Below are 17,666 nucleotides of genomic sequence, written 5' to 3'. Positions count from 1 at the left end.
CAGGGGGAGGCAAAATCTCTCTCCCATCTGAATTTCATCTCCATTACTCTCACATACACACAATTCCAGTATTGTCTCATTTGTAACAGAAAACTGTCCTTTGCATACTAAGAAAATAAGAGCTTTTAATCAAAATTGGACAATACCACAACGTTGATCATGATAAAACAGGACAGGCAGTGCCCGGAGCATCCCTTTAATTTATATGAACAAACTTCCTATTTTATGACCATTGAACCTTCAGGAAAAGCCTTCCCTCATCCAATATGGTTCACACAAGGTAGAAAAATCATAGACAGAATAGCTATTTCACTCAAAAGTAAGAGCAAGTGTTTAAGAGACAGCAGAGACAACAGTGCTATCCAGACTCGTGTACATTCCCAGCTTATTTTAGCTCAAAATAATTTCACAGGGCTGATGGCGTAAGATCCATCAGAGCACAAGATTCATAGAAACAATTGCTCATCACACTTTATAAAAGCTACCAGAGTTTATCATCTGGGAAATACTGAGCTTCTGACAGTTCCAGGCCACCTCTCCTTGGGAAATCAGATTTCCCCAAAGTACTGAAGTTCTTACAGTAAGAATCCAGCTGACCATTTTTTTCTTTTTCAACAGTTTCCATTTACGGTCAAATTTTCAGCTCAGGTTTTAATTTTTAATATTTTCAGAACTCTTTAGTCACACGCTAAAATTATGTACAGCAAAAGGCTTTGGTCTATTCATCTGCAGAACAGAAAATACTAAAGATAGCATGTCATTCCAACATTTATTTATATATATATAAAATCTAAAACACATGTGAGTTTGAAACCAGCCTAATGTAACCACTGCCAGAGAGTTCCAGGAGAAAGTAAGAAAAATACTTCTGTGGTACTTACAGTAATCTGCCTCCTTCCTTCCCTTTTTGGTGATGGTCACTAGCCACTTGAGGTAGAATAAACTCTAACTGCTCTTACTGCTCTTTTGTTAGTCAAAATTTAAGAGAATCCTGTAGTTAAAAGTTGGGGTTGATGGATTGCTACAGCTGTGAAAGATGCCTATATCTAAAAACATTTTCAAACCAAATGCCTTTAGTAAGATCTAGATTACTTTGAAGCTCAAGAAGGGATGGAATATGAATACAACAAACCTAAAACACCTCAAAATTTCCATGGATATAGCCGAAAACTTCAGACTAGTGTATCACTTAACCTAAAGTAGGAACTCTGCAACCAGGTACAAGTGCAATCACATCCATGCACAAAGTGATCACAGAAAAAAAATTAAAAATTAAAAGCATCATTTACAAATGGGCACAGCACCACCCCTGGGGGGTTATTTCCAGCAGCCAGCGAGCAAGCAGTGGTCATCTGATATCTCTCCTGCTACTTACATGCTGATTAAACTAAAACCATTCATACAGCAGACAGCAATCATCTACTGTAAGTGATGACTTAAAATTTACTCTTTCCAGCAGGAACATCATAGCTGGCTCAGAGCATTGGGAGTGAGAAGTAACATGGCTCTTTCCTCCCTGACTCTATCCCTGTCTGTCTGTAGTGAGCAATGATATGAGGGGTCATCCGCCTTGCCCCACAGAGAACAATTCCAAGGCCTCCTTGTCATCAGTGGTTAAACTCCACCAACAGGAAACAATCCTTGAAAAAGCCTCACCCAGCAAAGATGTGTTTTGTCAAGCCAGCATAGAGATCTCTCTGTTTTACTCACCATAAATAGAAGCTCCACAAGTTCCAGCTACTGAATTTAGTCAGCAACAATAAACCTCACTCAAAAGGACTGGTGACTAAGCAAAAATCCAGTCTTCCTAGAGAGAAAGACATTTCTCTATAGACAGAAACACATCATCAAGAGGACAGACACATTCCGTTTAACACCCCGTGAGGAAACAGAAATTGCTTGTCAGCTGGCAAAGCAAACAAGCTAAGAAATTCAGGTTACAGCCTAAGGACTGAGGGGGGAGAAAGATGGATAGAAGATTCAGAACTATGAAATAAAACACTACACAACGGATGGCAGAGTTCCTGTTTTAGCAACTGTATTTACAGGAACAGATTTGAACCCAGCTCAATACGTTAGCAAGACATGATTGATACTAAGAGAGTCACTGGGAACAACGGGAAGAAAGCACAAGTTTGTTGTATGGTAACTAAGGACAACACTGCTCGTGTGACTCTGACAGGATGCTCAGGACTACAGCCACCAGCATCATCTTTAAATAACATGAATATGTAAAATATATTTTTACATGCTGGCTGTGAAGTGAGAGTACTTTCATAGCTTCCAGCTTCCTTCATGAAGATAGCAGCCTAAATCATTACTGATACACGTTTTGCGGTCGCTTGCTAGCAGAACATGGAACGTTTTTACAGGGGAAAGGGGTCATGCACTTCCCATTTAAAGAGAAAAATTAAAAAGAAAATGAGAAAAGACCTTCTGTGCTCTAGAGTGAATGTTCTCAATTATTTCAGAGAGGTTGTGGAAGCCCCTGGATCCCTGGAAGTGTTCAAGACCAGGCTGGATGGGGCTTTGGGCAACCTGGTCTAGTGAAGGTGTCTCTGCCCACAGCAGGGGGGTTAGAACTAGATGATCTTTGAGGTCCCTTCCAACCCAAAGCGTTCTGTGATTCCATTATTTCAGAATCTGTCTGGTGCCAAACCAATCACAGTACACTACATAAAGTAACAACTTACACAGTTACCTAGGTTCAGCTTTCCTCATTATCACAGAAACTAATCTGGCATGTTTCATTTCTTTTTAAACTGTAAGAGAAGCAAGGCAGACAAAAGTAAAAGATCGGCAACATACAAGCACTACAGGAAGAAATACATTTTAGAACAATGGACAAGTACTGTTTGTTGCTATTTAAAATACATTAGGAGAGATTTAGTCAACGTTCTGGCTGCCAAATTAAAAATTACAGCATAGACATAGACAGAAGTACTACCTATCTGCATCAGCAGTCTCACAGAGAGGAAAATAATGGAGTTTGAAGCATAACAGAATGAGTACCTTGAAATGCAAATAAAGGGAGCAGGGAATACCTTAGAAAACCCTCCAACAAAACCAAGCAAACAAAATCTTCAAGTCACCCCCAAAAAATAAAGCAGCAGGAAATGCAGCTTATCTCAACTGTGATGATATAAAATACCCATCGTGAAATCAGTCCCAGACCATGTGGGGTCCTAAGTGCTGCAAGCCTTTTACTTTAGATTCTATCAGAAATCTTTTAGGCAGCCAGAAAAATTTATTCATCTTGTGCACTCCAAGTGTAAAACTCCTTCCATCCCCACCACACAACTGGCCATACCAGTGTTGATTTTCAAATGCATCAGAACACAGTTAAGAAAAATCCAGTATTCAGCAGAAGTCAAGGCACTGAGAAGAGAATGGTGCTGTGAAGCTGTTCACTAGCACACAAGAGGCACTCTGATTTTTCATGGTGCTTCACAGCAAATGTTATTTTCCTAAACCAATTTCTTTTTATGGAAAAATTCACAGCACTGCAAACTGGTATGAACAAGCAAGAGCATTATTAGTCCCTGAATCTTCTTCTAGGCTGTCATAAGTAACATCACCCTCAAAAAGGTAAAGCGACTGGTACAGGCACACTGAACAGACAGGGACTCTGGAGCCTGAAGACGTAGGACACTCCCCACAGCTCCTCTGGCTCTTTGCCTTGCCAGCTGGAGCCAGTAGCCCCAGAATTCTGGCCAGTTCTCAGGACTGACTTAATATTACCACGAAGCATGAGGTTTTTTTCATGGTACTGATAAAAGATGCCTACGTACAACTGCTAAGAAGCACTCCTTTGTTTTGCTTCCCCTTTGGCTCTCTAGGTAACCATCAACATGGCAAAAACAACACTGAGAAGTAACTTCCATATTTTTGCTTTGGCATTTGACACCATGGTGTTTACTGTCAATGTCTGCTCCCATGAGACAGCTGTTTACTTGCAAAGAAAGACTTTTATTCCCTGCAGAACAGGGGAGGAAGCTTTCTCATATTTAAATAGGAGACTAGTTACAAAACCAGGAAAGATGGCTTACTGAAATGTCCATTTTTACTCTTATTTTTAATAATTTTACTAATTTATGTAAAATCTGTCTAGCCACATCTAAGATTCCTTGCATCCAGGTAATGAGGCCCTTTCCAACCTCTGAAAAACACCACCATGCCCTTAAAATTTAAATGAGGAGCTTCTTGCTCTCTTCTTTACAAATGTTCTAGACAGGTGATAGAAATTAATTTTCAAACTCATTTCACCCTGCAAAACAAAGGAGCCTTTTATTCTGCAACATGCACATCAATATTCCCTAACAAAATCCAACTGGAAATTTTCACCATTAAAAAATAATTCATGAACTTCACTTAATAGCTCCAGGATTCTCAACATTTTCACCATTTAATTTGAAGCATCAGTTGCTGAACTGTAGTTTTAAGGTTCTAAATCAAATGCAAGGATTTGGCCAGACAATGAATTTCAGACTTCCTGAAAGAATACCTCTGAGTTTTTAGCAAGGTACAAGCTATGCTGAAGCAACTATCTCAGATTTAAACCTGTTATATTAATTCACTTGTCCATGCGGACATCCCAGTTTACAGTGGGAAGTTAAAACAGTTGCTGAGATTTCCAAAAGCTCTTGAGTGATATAAGGCTCTGAGCTCTATTGTCCAAAGTAAATCAAGTCTCACATAAACAAAGTCTAGAACTAAGATAAAACAATAGCAGGGAAAGAATTAATGCAAGATGTCATAGTGCATTGTCTGAAACACCAGATGTATTTGTGCAATCTGATTGTACAGCTACAATGTTCATTAAAAGTTAGATTAGTTTCACCAGAGATGCCAAGGGACTTCTCCAGTGCGCTACAGTTTGGTCAGTGAAGACACACAGCTCTGTTTCCAGTTTCAGACGTGCAGATAAAGGCATTTTCAAATCCAGAAAGACTTCAGGGAAAGTCCAAGGCTGCTTCTGGTTATAGTAAGATTTCTGTTACTATTAACCTTTCACAACAGGGGTCCTCATACTCCTGCCCCAGAAAGACTACGACAAATATACAATGGGTTGGAAGGTAAACAAAACCCTTTCAATCTTTCCTATGCAAGAATTAACAAGCAGGTACATTCTACTGAATTCTTCCTCTTCACAATTAATACAATGATATGCTAAGAAAAGTACTGAATGCTCTAACTGGGTAATTTGAGACCCTTCATGGCAAACCAGTAAATTTAACCTTACACAAAACATCATAACCTAGACTAGAACATCCTCTCTAAACCTTGATTTATGAATTAATACAATGAAAAAGTAACTGGTACTGATCACTTTAGGGGTACTGCCAGAATCTACCCAGAAGGTCTGCCATCTGATTACTGGATAAAGGTAGGTCATTGAAGTCAAAGAAAACAAACTGCCTAAGTATTCCTGGAACAAAATCCAAGTATCTGATCTCTGTTTGCTTTACAACAAATAATATAGAGTAAAAATATCAAAGGCTATGTAAACACAGAGAAGACAAAAGCAGGAAACATTACTATTCCATCTGCATCATCCTAAAACGAAGAACTGAGCACGAGCCATGCAGAGTTCCCCATGTTTGGGTAGCCTACACTTATCAGCCAAGTCTACACCTTCCTTTTGGGACTCTGGAGGCCGCATTGTTCCCTCTCCTGCCATTAGCCTTTTCCCAACATTACTACACCAAAGCAGATGGAGCATCCCACAAGTTCAGTCCTACTTCCCCATGGCTCTCATTCTCCCAAATTTAACTGTTAGGGGAGCATTAAATCTTTTCAGCTCACACTTCCAAGTGCTGCTGCATCCCACACTGAAGATTTTGCCCTAAGTGCATTTGCTCTACCTGTAAAACTTCTACTTCCCCATTTTGTACATAAACTAAAGCATTTAGATACAATGTAGCTTTGGTCTAGCTGACTACACAAACCAATCATGCTCAATCTGCAATATAAACAAAGTTCAATTCATGATCTGAAGTGGCAAAAATTAAGATGAAAATAATTCTTTCCATTTTTAAGTAGTAAACCACTTTAAATTTATCATGTTTTCCACCTCATTATAATTGTTTAAAAAAAAAGGCTGACCAGAAATGACAAGTGACTTAAATGCTGTTTTCCAACAGCCATGATTAATATTTCATAAACCACTTTAGTTGAAAGGACTAATACGTACACATCAACAATAAGGTAAGCTTGCTATCTATGATCACTGGCAAAAGTATCAGGACTGGGAGAACAGAGACCCATTACAGTGTCCAAGTTAATGCATCATTTCTCACTGTTTCACAATTCAATGAGTGTCTTGTACAGCCCTGCATCCACACTGCAGTCTCCCAACATCTCAAGCTTTATTCCTGCTTCTGTACCATTCCACAGCAACGTTTTACTTAAATGTTTCCTGTAAGAGGCAGTCGTTTTTCAAAAGAGAGATGTAGGAAAAGTCTCAGGTTTTTATGCTGTACTATTCTGATAATATATATATGATAATATATTTACATGAAAATCATCAGCTGCAAAATACATAACCAGTGTCCAATTTTCATAAGGCACTAAGCTGAGAAGGAAAAAAGCCACACCAAGTCCGACAGCCAGCAAGCTGTGTCTGTGATCCCCAGCCTGAACACCTGTAGATTGCTGCTAAATTCTCAGCAGAAACTGAATTAGCAGCAGCAACACTGCTGGTCAACAAGCTTAAATTCTAGGTATGTGTCCCCCTGGAAAGCTTTAGGGAGTCCAAGAATAACGAGGAAGCTAGTTCTGTGCTCTCTGAACAGGACACCACACTGTTCCGCAGCCGAGCAGGATGACTGCTACTGCTTTCCTCCCTAGAGCACCTTGCCTGCACTCTCAGGGCCAGGCAGCATGCAGCCCACATCCACGTGTGTAACTGCTGTAGCACCACTAATCCCTGCTTCCCTAATCCTTCAAAAACTCTTGCACCATAGCGGATGTTTGGAGTACAGAGTCCCTCAAGCATTCCTTACATGGCTTACCCTCAAGGTACAACAGGACTTGCTCAGCAAATCCAGCTAGTGACATTGTTGTAGGACCCAGCATCTCACCAACTTTTCACCTTTGCTCCAGGCAACAGTGTCTTTAGAAAATAATGTAGAAAGAAAACTTCTGAAGACTGCTGAAGGTGCATTTTAACATCAGAGTTACCTGATGTTAAACAAAAGGTATTGCAACCCAAGTGATACTAACTTAGAGACAGGTCTAACTACAGATTGTTTTCACTTGAGATGTTAAAGAACACAGAAATTCTCTTAAGAAATGATATGCTAAGAAAAGTACTGAATGTTGTAACTGGGTAATTTGAGACCCTCCATGGCACACTAGTAAATTTAACCTTATACAAAACTTAATAACCTGGACTAGAACATCCTCTCTAAACCTTGATTTATGAATTCTGAACAATGAATTAGCCACACTTTTTCTTCTGTAGACTTTTCCAGTAATTAAAAAGAGGGGAGAGAAAAAGTGCTTAAAAATAAAAAAAGTTAATCTTAAATGTCACGTTCTCTTACATTATGTTCTATCACATTTTATTCTTGTTACTGTGCTGCTTTCATCAATTCTAGCCATAGAAGCCAAGCTGTGCTCCTGAATGTACACAGGGTTGCGTGTGTGAGCTAGCAAGGAGGACTCAGAGGGGTGAATAACACAGAAAAGCCTTACAGAATGTTCTGCTATGCAAATGTGTTACCTAAAAATAGCTGGCTTTGTGAGGCTTATGACACTTTTAGTTCAAATCCAAGAGGAAGAACATTTATTCATAGATAGAAGAAAAGCTAACTAGGTATTTGACACAAAGTAAACTTGTGGGCTCTACCTCTCTCTCAGGAGCTCTGTCATGTTCACCAGTGCTGCTTTTATGGAAATTACCACCCTCTAACTGTGCAATGTCCACCCATACATGGGTTTAATTATTCCTGTAGGAGGAACTGACAGAAGAAAAGTCCATACATACTCCTGCTGCTGTAGTGTACGACCCAGCAGATGAAGATATACCTCCAACATGCTCAACCCTACACTAATGGCATGAATTTTGAGGAAAATGTAGTCCACATTAACAAATTTAATCTCTTATTTCAACCCTGACATCACAGTTGCCTTTCTGAAACCACAGACAAAGAATTCAAGGAGACCTCTTCTCACAGGACCTTTAATCATGTTCCTTCACCTAAGATGAGATTAATTGCAGGGGCTTAGCCCACTGCCTTACAGATCTGTTCACCTCTCATCACAAAAGACTTTGTTCAAAAGCCCTGTATACCTACCAGCTGACAGATCACTCACTCTAAGACAAGTAAATCCAGTCAGACTTCAACAAACAACGCTTCTAAGACAGACATGTCATTTCAGCCATGAAACCTGACAAATTCACAGCCCACTTGTTCTTTTAAGTCTCTGCACCCTGCAGTATTGGGACAGGCCAGAGCATACAATCAGGGCTAACCAGCAGCTTCAGCAAACAGAAAAGGTAAATGTAAAACCAGCTTCTAGATCCTAGCTCAAGAATTCCTTCCAGGAATTGTAACATGGTTTTTGGTTTATAATTAAGAGTAATTAACGCTGGAGGTTGTCTAGAGGGCCCTCCAAGCAGAAAATCCCTTCCATTGCTGCATGTGAATGCAGGGGACTGGGTTAGACAAACCAAGGGCTCCCTCCCAAACTGGGCCCTAAAGCAAAACAACTGATCATGCATTTTGCAAAAGGTATCAAGTGAAAAGTGTCAGCAACCACAACAGCCTAACACAAACATTCTGCCTCCAGAAGCCACTGACAATCAGCTACAAAGATTTAGTTTTTTGCCACCAAGAAAGGTGGACACTGGAATCTACAAGGAAGTATTCCTCCCTGTTATGTAAACAGGTTTCAAGCAGGTTTTGGACTGTAGCCCTCCAGAAAGGGAGGGGAAAAGGCAGGATAAGATCTGAACCACTGCAGAGCAGGTAAAAGAGTCAAAAGATGATGTGATTCATTTCCTCATTGCTGAATATGCAGAGAACAGGCCCAGAATTATCTTGCTCTGACAAGATGCCAGCACATGGCAAATGTTTTAGCTCAGAGCCTAAGCCACCAATGTTCAACTATGTTTTGCATTTGTGGAAAAGAAAAATGATACTGCAATCAGAGATCAAATTTGCTTTGTCACAACCTGTTTGGAAAAAAGATGCCTGAAACTCTGGAAGGCCTGTATGGAATCTGCCTTCTGTACACAGATACAGAAGCCAGTTAAACAGACCCTTTGGCTTCAGGAGAGACACGGAGCGCTATGCAGCAAGGAATGGTGCGTGCCCATGAAAGCAGCAGAGCAGAAGCTCTTGGGAGACACCTGCTGCCCACAAAGAGAAGCCATTCTGTTTGTAAATACATTTAACTGCAGCCAGAATAAGGTTCAGATAAACCGGAATGAAGCAGAGTAATTTCTATGTGAGGAGAAAACTGCTCAATGACAAATTGACTGGTCATATCAGCAACCCAGTTTTATAATGCCCACTTTAAGTACTTCTTATCCTGCTTTTTAGTATGAATTTACACAGACTGCCACTAACCCAAAGAAGATGCAAAGATATTTTTAAATTACAGTCCTGTACCCAAATACGCATGACCTCCTCTCAGACATGCTCAAAGGCTGCAGCTTGGCTCAGTACTCAGACTACACAGATGACTGTATTAACAGATGAAAGTTTGGTGCTTGGCGAGCATCCCAATTCCCTGAGCTAATAAAACACCCCCAAAAAACCCAAACACACCTTGCCTAAGGAACTACAGAGAACTACAAAATACCAGTTCAGTGACAGATTTCACTTGAGAGAACCAAAGCAAACATGAATATTTTGTACTGGGCTGACATTACCACAGTGCTAAGCTTAGAAACCTGTCAGGGTTTAACAGGGGATACTTAAAAATCAAGAAAGCCTATTCTGACATCCTTCTTCAGGTTAGTTATTTTTGAAGTCACAACCTCCAGGAATGCTTTAGGCATCAATCAGGCAGACATATTTGTCTGAATGCTCGTGCCTTTAAGAGTCCTGGCACAAGCAGGGCATATTTAATTTTTAATTACCTCTCAATCTTGCAAATATTAATTTTTCATTCTATTTGTCAACTTCATCTAACTCTACTCAGATAATTACACTGGAAGTCTGGAAACTTACAGAAAGGCTTATTAAGCATCTGCTGAACATTAAGAAAGGCTTCTAATTCTGAACCAAATTTTATTCTCCCTCAGTGTTTTGACTTTACAACCTCCACTCAGTTAGTGACCGAGTCATTTTGTGAAAGCAATAGTGTGCACATTTCCTGAAAAATCTAAGAGACATCAAATTGAAGGCTGTGGAAGTGACAAAGGAAGATACTGTACCTGAACAGAATGAAACCAAGTGACTCAACAGCTGCCCGCCTCACATCATCATTCACATCGCTCACCTACAAAAGGAAAACAGGACGCTCAGAAGGTAGTTGAAACACTTGAGGACTCTGCAATATTCCAGGGCAGGTGTCATGCACACAAGTTAATCAAATGACAGGATGCAGAGAAAGCAAGCTAGCAATCATGTTCAGCCTTAGCTGAAACAGCCTCTCTCTTGTTCATACACTGTGACTGCAGGGCTATTGAAGAGCTGACAGACCTCACCTTTTACAGCTTGTTCTTTCCCCAGCCCATCATTACCCAGACTATTCACTGCAAACCCATTACCAACTACTTCAGAATCATGTTTTACTTTTCAGTATGTTCCTTTCTCGTGATACCAGACTGAATAGTCTCTTGCTCAGTCTACTTATCATTATTTTAGAAGACCCTGTTACGTCTGCTCATAGCATTAAGGAAAGCTTCCCTCACTTTACAATCTCTGATTTGGACCAGAACATTAACACCATAGACACAAGGCCTGTTAAAGTGATGTGCTTACTCTCTCAAGACAAATGTCTTGCTACGTGCTCTTGAGCCCTGTACAGTACTTACAGCCACATGCAGCAGGCGTCTGATAGCCTTATTGTTCCCTGAGCCACAGTATGCCATAGCAACAGTGTACATGCCGGAACGGCGGAGAATTGGATCCTGAAAGAGAAAGCATCACTATTTAGCATCCATCCAAACAGGGTCTCTGCAACTCTGACTTCAAATCTGCTCCACTCCTAGGCCTGGAATCTGCAAATGGATAGCTAGCCTTAGTGGTTAGTTGTTTATTAGGACTGAGTAACAGGACAATCATCAGGTTTGCGGGGTTGTTGTTACCAGTTTCAGGGGGACAGAAAGTTGCTGTGCTAATATGCTGCCCAGGACAGTATCTGGCACATGTCATTCTGCTTCTTATTCACTGTCTACTACCGACCACCACTAGATCCTTGAGAACGACCCAACCACAGCAAGCCTCATCTGTTTTTAACCATTACACCCTGTTCTGCTCCTTGTTGCTGCTCACAGGACTGTGGAGACTGAATATGAGGGTAGAGAAATACATGACTAAGCACTACTGTCCTTGTATTTCTGATCAGACTGAAGCAACCTGTGAAACCGCCTCACTTCAGACCCATGTTAAGAACTTCCTTGGTTCAAAACAACCAACCCACCACAGCTGGAGATTTCACAAAAGGATGGGACGATCATCCATGTAAGAAATTATGAAATGAGCCACAGCTCAACTTACCTTATCTCTGCAGAGACTCTCAATGAGAGCATCTGCTTCCTCCATCCTCCCGTACATGACCAGAGCAATTCCAACTGCGAGGCCTCGGAGAATCTTTTCATGCTGGGTTTCTTGTGCATAGCCAACCATGTCCTCAATAGCCTGAGCATTCTTAGATCCTAGCATAACCAATCCTAGTGCCAGCCCAGCTGCTTCACCTGCACAGCACAGAAAAGCAGAAAGTTAATCAAACTGTTCCCCAAAGCAGTAAATATCTAGAGATGACCTACAGATGTAGGCCAACAGATCACTTTTGGACACTACCATGCCACAGCCAAATACACTTGTAACGATAACCGACCGGCCACAGCTTAGTGCTCTTCCCTGTCAAGTTAAATTTTCTCTTTCGTGGGCCAAGAGCAACCAAGATGATTTTCTTGTGATGTTTCCTGCCAATGTAGATAGATGCAGCCCCCACAAGCTTCTCCAAGTCTGCCTCTCAGCCAAAACCAGCACATGGCTCTGGAGCTCAAGTACACTAAACAAAAAGCTTGCAACAAATGAAAGAACAGAGCAAAATAAGGGACTATTTGAAGATATAGCATATCTTAGCATACCTGGCACAGTGCCACAGACCAGTGCTGACAAGACCTCTGACCATTACTGCCCCATCACTAAAGAGCCATGCTAATCAGGAAAAGGTCAGTAAATAAAACACAGCCAAGGCAACCCAGAAGCAATCTCTGCTGCTGACAGAAAACCGGGGAAAAAATAACGATCAAAAACCACCACATGCCTGATAAGGCCTCAGATGATTATTTGCTTTGAAAGCAGAACATTTACCTGTCACTGCATCATCCTGGTATAGATTTGTTTTCAGCAAATCATACACATCTTGACGTGCTGTTCCCATAGCAGCCAGTCCCAAACCCAGGCTTCCACCATGTCGGACAATCTAGAGAAGCATATACGAGTTCAGTGATCATAGAACAGGCAGCAATATGGCCTTCAGCTGAAGTAGACATCTTTCTGTCAATACAGAGCTGCAACATTTTAGCCCCAAACCATCAAAAATGGTCTCCTGACCTGTTAGAAATATGATTTTTACCTTCTCAGACACAACTCAGATTAAAAGAGGCAAAAGATACAACAAAACCAGCAGTTCAAAAGCTCAGAAACAATGAATATGAGAAGCTTTACACATAGCACATTAGAATTCCTAGTATCCTTAAGGTCTTTTTCCCCACTGAAATTTATGCAATAACACAGATCTGCACCGTGTGTAAAAAGTGCTGCCTAGTAATAGCTTTTGAAAGGAAAGGTAAATCAGTACCCCCTTACAACAGCCTGTATCTCCTTCTGTTCTAACAATGGACACAGGACAGGCTGTACATTTGCAATAAGGCAAGTGGGATGCCTTCACTGAATTTTTAAAGATGCAATCTGAAATTACCCAAAGAGAAGAAGGGAACGTGCTGGGAAAATACTAATCCATTCCAAACTTTAAAAGAGGCATTTTGCAGAGGTCTACAAACATTAAGTGGTGAAATAAAACACGTCTTTTCATATGAGATGCATTAAGCCTACAGGGCAGCAGAAGCTTATTCCTGTGTCAGCTACACTGTGAGCCTCAACAGTGTCCAAATACTGCAGGGCCTCTAGCAAAACAAAAGTAAATATATAAGCAGTAAGAAAACGAAGTTGTAGTCACTGTCAAATACATAAGACTTTCCTAAAAGTCTTATTTAAAGCTTGAGCAACCAATACTAAGCCTGGTTTGAAGGCCCACAGGAGGTATAACTGTCATACCACTGCCAGCCTTAGTTACATCTCAATCCTGCTTGTACCTCAGCTAGGACCCTTCTGGAGATTCCTGGCAAAACAAAGGTTCATTACTGAAACCAGTACGTACGTCATTACTGGCATTCTTCAGCTGGTTCAGCAAATAGTCAATGATGTCCCCACCATGGTTTGCATGAATGAGACCCAAGGCATAGAGACCTCCACCTTCCTGGTAGGCTGAGCCCGGAGAGGTGTCCTTGGGCAGGTACGTTGCCATTAGCTGTAACGCCTCTTTCTCATGACCCTGTATGGACAGTGTAACAGGCAAGGAAGACAGGGGGAAGTGACAGGTGAAAAAACAGTGGATGCAAACATTTTGCAGTAACAGTCAAACAACCCAGGAAACAATTGTTACAGACATGACTTTTTTCACAAAAATCAACCAGGAATCCTTCTTTACTGAGGTTTGTTAACCCCAGTACACAAGTATGTGTCAAACGCCTGGCTAGAAAGCTACACCAATTGACTCCCTAGAGCACTTCAACAGGGGCTGAAGCACACAAAACATTTACAAAGACTTCTTGCAAATTCAAGACAGGTTTAAATACACCCTGCCTGTGCACAAATGTGAAGAAAATGACAGCTACTTCAGTCACCATTCAAACTTACAGAAAGTACAGTAAGGACTTTGGCACTGTTCCATATGAAATATACACCTGCAATTTTAATAGCTAGAAACCAAAGACTGTCTGCAACTCTCAGGAAGAGAAGAACTAGGAAGAAGATTGTCTTCTTGAGCTATGTTACCCTACTGCAAAACATGCCATAAACTAGATTGGATACCAGATGAGACAGAGTTGATAAAGCACAGCTTTTCTTTAGTGCAAAGACAGAAACTGTTAGAGCTGTGCCTTGCAACAGACTATGTAAACTGGAGAACAGGAGATATTCAGAATCCTCACTTCAAATGCCTTCAGTGCTCACAAGTCAAGCATTTATACTGAACAGAGGCAAATAAATGCAACATCACCTTGTGTATAACACCCAAGCTGGCGGTGGCAGTAAACTTAGCCCAGTTAGTCGCCCTGGCCAGCCACTCCAAATTGTCTCTGGAAGACAAAACCAGAAAGGTTATATAAATGTTTTCATACAACCCATTCCTCACCTTGCAAGCAAGGTTTCTTAACACCAAAGCCTGCTCCCACACCAGAGAGTAGCTCCAGAAGGGAAAAAGGCCAACTGCATTTATGCTCTGTATCCCTCCCCCTTCGTCAGCCTGGATTATTGCCTGGTAGTCATCAAGCTCCTAGATAGTGGTGATCTCGGTGACAGATGGGGAACAACTGCTGAATATGCAGCCCATCAAGTCTCTGTGAGAAACTTTAGCAGAGTTTCTGGAGCTTTTCTCAAGTCAGCACTGTCAGTCTCTACCAAAAAAGATGCATCACCATCTCAGAAATCCCCCAAGCAGTAAATAAGGAGAATGCAAATTCCAGATCTCTATCCTCCAAACGCTCACATGGTTAGCATTCAAATAAAGCCAAATCATGAGGATAGAGAAAAAGAAACAATTCCAGCTTCTTCCCTCTGCCTCCACTTTAGTTTTCAGATCTTTTGGTTTATTCTTCTCTGAGCCCATCAGAGTTCCACAGTCACCCATTCAGAAGTTTAAGCTTAAGAAGGGGAACAACATCGTTCAAACAGCTCTAAATGACACTGGAGCTTCCCTGATGCAGATTTACCTGAGGAACTGGTCACTGGTGGTACCACAATGCATAAAGGAATTTGCTATAACCGTTGCTGTATGACACACGGAATTCCGCACTGCATCCTGAAAGAACAAACACAGTCGGTATCACTGCCCAGCAAACAACATGTCTGAGTTTGCTTAACATGCCTGCCAGTACACTAGAGACATGGGTTGTAATTAGGCTCAATTTAACCAGTGATTTCCTTTTAATCAAAGTCAATAAATTGTTAATACTCTCTAATATCCTCAAGCCATCTTTCCATTGCAAACCAATCCTTTCTGTGAGTTTTTGTCAGAGACGTGATTCCTTCCACTGCAGATTAACTGGAAAGCCCCACTTCTGGTTCCCAGAATTGAGCTCTGCAGTGCATAGGCCATCCCTGGAATGTTATGCAGGATCGCTCCCAAGCACTTAACCAGCAAGCAGATGGAAAACATTTTCCAACACGCATCCATTTCCTCCTTAAGCAGAGAAACCCACTGACAAACACCCCTTACTATTTTTGCCTGTAACACGCATCTCATTTCAGACATAAAACCAGTCTCACATGGTTTCTAAACTCTAAAGAGAGTCTAATTTATCTGTTAAGTTTTTGATTGGCCACCGTGAGTTACACCTTCCAAAACAAAAACAGTTACTCAAGTTACCAGCACTACCTACATTACAGTATCTGATTGGCTTTGTCTTCAATGTGGAAATACTGTCTCTGAGCACATGTCAGGATTTCTTAGGCCAAGCTGCAGTTGTGCTCTCATGTAACCCCTCCACCAAGATACCAGTATTCTCTGACCTACAGTTCTAGCTCACTCCCTCCTGCCCCAACCAGCAGTGTTCACACTGGATCAAGATAGGGAGTTGGAGGGTGAGTTGGTCCATTTTTCTCACTACAAGGACGTTGAAATGCTGGAGCATGTCCAGAGAAGGGTAATGAAGCTGATGAAGGGTCTGGAGCACAAGTCCTATGAGGAGCAGCTGAGGGAAGTGGGGCTTTTTAGTCATAAGGAAAGGAGGCTGACAGGAGACCTTATCGCTCTCTACAACTACCTGCAAGGAGGATGTAGAGAGGTGGGGGCCAGTCTCTTCTCTCAAATTGCACCAGGGGAGATTTAGGTTAGATATCAGGAAGAATTTCTTTACTGAAAGGGTTGTCAAGTAGCCCAGGGAAGTGGTGGAGTCACCATCCCTGGAGGTATTTAAAAGGCATGTGGATGTTGTGCTTGGAGACATGGTCTAGAGGTGGACTGGGCTGTGTTAGGTTGTGGTTGAACTTGGTGATCTTAAAGGTCTCTTCCAACCCAAGTGATTCTGTGATTCTATCTTACTGACCAGATAGAAAAAAGATGAAACACCAAAAAAAAAGAGGGGGAGAAATGGATTCATTTCTATACTCAATTGGAAAAAATAAATTTAAAAAAAAAAATCAACATGCTTTTAGCAGCTGGGGTCACTAGGACATACTGGAAGCTAAAGCAATCTGATTATAAGGCCTTCGTTGGGTGCAATCAGCTCTTCTTCATTCTCACAGCTTCCAAGTTTTAAATGCTGATTTACTGTGACCAAACCCCAGATTGGTACCCTCAAAACACAGGGAGGCAATGCTAAAACCTAAGATGACGATGTAAAATAACAGCAACATGGTCAAACACAGGATTAATCAGATGAATCCACATCTAACAATGCCTCTTACCTTTGTGTTCTTGAGGATCATGAGGTCTGTATTGTTGTTTCGTATTAAAAACTGCAGATGTAGCTCAATGGCCATTTCCCCACTTAAAATTTTAATCATTTTGGAGATCTGGTCCTTGGGCTCTGGGTTCTTTACATACAAGCAAAAAAGAAGAAAACACATCAATACCCAACTACAGCTCTGCTAAAACACAGTTCGTGAGGAGCCATTCTGGTATGTTCCCATCACCATATACCACACTCTACCAGAATTTAGGACTAAAAGGACACTGTTTCTGCCCTTGCTACACAAGTCCACACCTCCCAGGAAATCTTAAGTCCCTTTGTGCACAACAGTGCAGGTGGGAGAAGAGATTCTTTGAAAAGAAATGTATTCTTTCATTGAAAGCAAAAGGATATGAGTGACATCTGATATTCTGGCAAGCTGCTGTGTTTGGCCTTACAGACACAATGAGTATCCCAACAACAGCAACCACTTTTATAAATGTGAACCTTATTTCCATGGAGGTTTTAATGGAGAAGATCACAAAGCCACAACACTTTGCATCACCCTGCTGACACTCAGCATCACTCTCATAAGCTAAAGGCTTTATTTAGAACAACAGCAAGTAGAACAAGGCATCTCCAATACATTCATCTCCCAGAGTTCTTTGAGAAAGTCTCTTTCTTCATCACCATGGAACAGTTTCCATGGATTAAGTTCCAACTGAAGTCCCTTCTGAGCAGGGTGAAAAGTACACTGCAGCTCTTTGTAATGACACTGTCAGCTGGTCAGAGACCAGCCAAACGT

General features: G+C 41.3%; 1 protein-coding gene across 1 annotated transcript in view; it reads right to left on the bottom strand.

Moving 5' to 3' along the window:
* Window positions 1-17,666, bottom strand: part of PSMD1 (proteasome 26S subunit, non-ATPase 1) — a 73,332-nt gene that overhangs the window by 45,568 nt on the left and 10,098 nt on the right. The window contains exons 9-16 of the mRNA XM_084267135.1: window positions 16,878-17,006; window positions 15,182-15,270; window positions 14,470-14,548; window positions 13,570-13,743; window positions 12,501-12,612; window positions 11,679-11,875; window positions 10,994-11,089; window positions 10,391-10,455 (exon numbers count right to left, since the gene is read on the bottom strand). Coding sequence (XP_084123261.1) covers window positions 10,391-10,455; window positions 10,994-11,089; window positions 11,679-11,875; window positions 12,501-12,612; window positions 13,570-13,743; window positions 14,470-14,548; window positions 15,182-15,270; window positions 16,878-17,006 — 941 coding nt within the window. The remainder of the gene's footprint in view (window positions 1-10,390; window positions 10,456-10,993; window positions 11,090-11,678; window positions 11,876-12,500; window positions 12,613-13,569; window positions 13,744-14,469; window positions 14,549-15,181; window positions 15,271-16,877; window positions 17,007-17,666) is intronic.

This window comes from Gallinula chloropus (genome assembly GCF_964237585.1).
Source record: "Gallinula chloropus genome assembly, chromosome: 8".
Lineage (NCBI taxonomy): Eukaryota > Metazoa > Chordata > Aves > Gruiformes > Rallidae > Gallinula > Gallinula chloropus.
This window is presented reverse-complemented; position numbering and strand designations above follow the sequence as displayed.